At 37.5% G+C, this 3,579-nt stretch overlaps 1 protein-coding gene across 3 annotated transcripts in view; it reads left to right on the plus strand.

Annotated features, from left to right (window-relative positions):
- Positions 1-2,364, plus strand: part of LOC107094590 (VPS10 domain-containing receptor SorCS2-like) — a 49,496-nt gene extending 47,132 nt beyond the window's left edge. For 2 of the 3 annotated variants that reach the window (XM_015390300.1, XM_015390301.1), the window contains exon 19: positions 1,372-2,364. In XM_015390300.1, coding sequence (XP_015245786.1) covers positions 1,372-1,436 — 65 coding nt within the window. In that variant the 3' untranslated portion in view covers positions 1,437-2,364. The remainder of the gene's footprint in view (positions 1-1,371) is intronic. The other variant, XM_015390302.1, reaches the window with a different exon arrangement.
- The last annotated feature ends 1,215 nt before the right edge of the window (positions 2,365-3,579 follow it).

A 3,579-nucleotide genomic window follows, 5' to 3' on the forward strand; every position in this document is an offset into this window, starting at 1 on the left:
TAGAGTATTAGCCACTCCTAGAGGAAATGTCCCATTGGTATACATTGACACTCAGTTTCACTTGCCTCATTCATAAGGACTTTATTCTAACAAGTGCTAAAATCAAGGCATGTTTTGGGGGTCAAGTCAGGCTGTTTAAAACAAGCTGGAATTCTGAGATTTAGTCAATATCTTTTTAAGTAAAATTTGAGAAACCTTTATATGCACCCCTGAATCCAGGTTGTACCTGATGTTTTAGAATTTCCATTGAAAAGAAACAATGCGATTAGATGTAACTTTTTTATCAATTTCCATCCCTTTTACTGTACATCTGCCCAGCAGGAAACAGTAGTAGTTGGCAAAACAGACCGATGTCATGACAGTAAAAAGACATTGAGACATTAGACCTCATCAATAGACAGAGATAAAACCAAAAGGCCAAGGGTAAAGCCAAAAATTGAAAGGCTCATAGGAAAGTCTGTACATGGAACATAAATTATTGTCGATTTGAATACAAACTTGCGCACATTTGGCTTTGGATGCATAAAAACATTCCGTCCTGCTGAAATGGCCGTCAGATCTTTCTTAATCACAACACAAAAGAGTTTCAATCTCATTTTATTAATTAGTTTCCCACACAATAAATGGCTTCTCCCCCCAAAACACCAGAGGTCATGTGGACGATTTTAGGCTAAATCTGGTCAGTCCGTTATAGTCTTGATTTAGTCCAGAAATAGTTGTTGAAAACTGGGCTGTGTTTGGTCGATCTCATTATATCCATCTTTAGTCCAATAATAGACATTGAAAAGACATTGCAAACCCAGTTTTCAACATCTGAATATTACAGCTTTTAACCTTTCACTTTTCAACCAAACAGACATCGTTTAGATATAAATCATGTCATCATTTCAACAAATATTTCTTCTTTCTCATTTCTTACTGTTGTGCAGGGTGTATTTTTATTGCTACTCTGTGCATGTGGGTCAATTTTTAGCCACGGACAGTTCACACTGAAGAGAGACATATCGTAAAAATAATTAGGTTCCAGAAAGCAAATCGAAGTGAGAATCAAGAACTGCAGTAGGAATGCAGCCCATAATAACCCATGTCACATTAGCAGTCTCCTCCTTCAATACTTACACAACAAAACAACCATAATATAACATTTTGCGCTAGACCACAGTTTATTGGTCTCAGGAAAAAAAGAAATTTTCCAAGAATGTTTGGTTATTGTTAGACGTTAGCAATAATCCTAAAGAAACAGCTAAAAAAGTGAAAGAATTCTTTATTATATTCAGGGATACTTTATATATCTAAAGTTTAAAATGTATCATTGAAGTAAAAAAACTCATTTGTATCAGTGTTATGTTTTGTTTCCCCACTTGTCTCCAGGCAACCACTCAGGTGTGATCCTGAGCATCAACTCCAGAGAATTACACGGCTACCTGAGCAGCTGATGGCTGACAGGGCAATGCTGACGGGCTAGCCCAGCCTAGCCGAGCCGGCTAACAAGCACAGGGACTCTGACTTCCTCCCGCTCTTTTTTCCCCATTACCACCCACGAAACATTACTTCTACCCAACGGCCTCTTCAGTTTTATGTGACCAGTTTAAATTTGTATTGAACCTTCCAATCCTCTCTTCTCCTCTGAGTTCATATCAACTTTAAAAAAGTACATGTTTAAAAATTCTGTATTGATGGCTTTTCAGTGCTTAAAAATGTGCGTAAATATTTGTACACTCAACATGCTCAAAATCAGCTAGCACAACTCCATTTGGCATGAACTGGTATTTCAGATGGTTGAACAGTCTAGGCCAGTGGCGATTAAAATCACGTTGCACCTACAGTGCCTTGAAAAACTAATGATACCCCCTGAATGTTTTAATATCTAAACAAGGTGAAGCCACAGACTAAAATGTATTAGATTGGGTATTAATGATATGAAGCAGTGTGTATTTTTTATTGAGAAAGAAAAGACAACAACATTCCTAGTCAGTGTTAATTGGGAGCCTCTATTAAAAAAAAAGAGGTTTTTCAAGTCCTGACACGTTCCTTGAGTAGAACATGGTGGCAATTTTCTGGTTTCTTATTTGTAAATGGCCTGTTATTATATAACACACATTAAAGTCAGGGGACATTCCGTTATTCACCCATTCATGTATGCTGGTGAAGATTCTCAGTCATCCAGGTCACAGTCATTCCAAAAAAGTAAAAAAACAATATACTGTACTTTGTTTCCAAGTTTAAAGACGTTTCAGGAAGCTTTTTCTATTCAAAATGTCAGAAATAGTGTTCAATTCAAGGCTTTATAGAGTGGACCAAAAACAAAGCGCCGTTTTGGCTTAGAAAACCCGAAAATTTAACCGGACGAAAGGGTCTGCCCCTTTGGAATGGGGGTCGTTTGGTTTCTTTGTTAGCCTGTTAGCATGTGAAGTTATAGGGAATTGTTGGCTCGCCTGTTCAGTCGGGCCAACAATTCCCTTTATCGACCTCCCTTTTAGAGACATAGACAGATATTGTTTATTGCTGGCTAAAAAAAACCCAAATAGGACCCCTTTCCACTATTGCAGACCTATTCGTCCGGTTTAATTTGCATGTTATCTAAGCCAAAACAAGGCTTTGTTTCTGGTCCACTCTACAAAGCCTCAATCTCAAAACTATTTCTGACAATTTGAACTAAAAATGTTTCCTGGATGGGAAGTGAAACATCTTCAAACTCAGAAACAAAGTCTCAGATTGTTTTTTTTTTTACTTTTTTGCAACCCATTCATATAGTCATTAACACACTGATTGAGGCAAGCTACTTTGTAGCCACTGCTGCCCTGGGGCTCACTGACACAAGACTGCTGAGTTCCATCAGGCTGACCACCATCAATATAGGTAATTGGGGTGAATTGTTCAAGGACTTAAAGATTCAGTCAAAAAGATGTGGGGTTTGAACCAGCAACCATCCAGATGCATCTATGAATGGTGCAATGCCAATTGTTAGGCTGTCAACACGTTTTCCCACCTGAGCTAGCATCTTTGAAGGTCCCTGGTTTGATGCCATAAGGCACTTGTGCTTTTTCCCAGTTTATTTGCCCTGGATATATCAATCTTTAAATAACACTTTAATAACACTCCTTAATCTAAATAACTTTAGAAAAAGACATTTTAACACATCCAAGTGCAGAAATAGCATGCAGAGTTCCAGCGCTGGGTTCATTACCTGGAAGTTGTTGCTGGTTTGTTTTTTTTTTTATTTTTTTTTATACATTCATTAAGGTTCTGATCTATTTTAGCACTCCATATATTTTAGGGATCACATGAAAGTGAATTTGAAAACCTTATCCCTAGCCTGAAGTTGGATTCTCACAAAACCAACCTGTCCCCCACTATGGGAAACCGTGACTTATAGCATTATAGCATGGGTGGGTAGGAAAAACTATCTTTCTTTAAAAATCTGGATATTTTAGGGCTTAACAAGTCTTCTTTTTATGAATGATCAAGATTATTCCTAACATCCTTCAGTCACCACGTTCCTTTATTTGCTGACATTGATCTTCTTGTCTGTACGGTATAATTAGGATGAATGCAACAAAAAAAATCTTATACACAGAA

This window comes from Cyprinodon variegatus, unplaced genomic scaffold, assembly GCF_000732505.1.
Source record: "Cyprinodon variegatus isolate N-32 unplaced genomic scaffold, C_variegatus-1.0 Scaffold492, whole genome shotgun sequence".
In the NCBI taxonomy this organism is placed as follows: domain Eukaryota; kingdom Metazoa; phylum Chordata; class Actinopteri; order Cyprinodontiformes; family Cyprinodontidae; genus Cyprinodon; species Cyprinodon variegatus.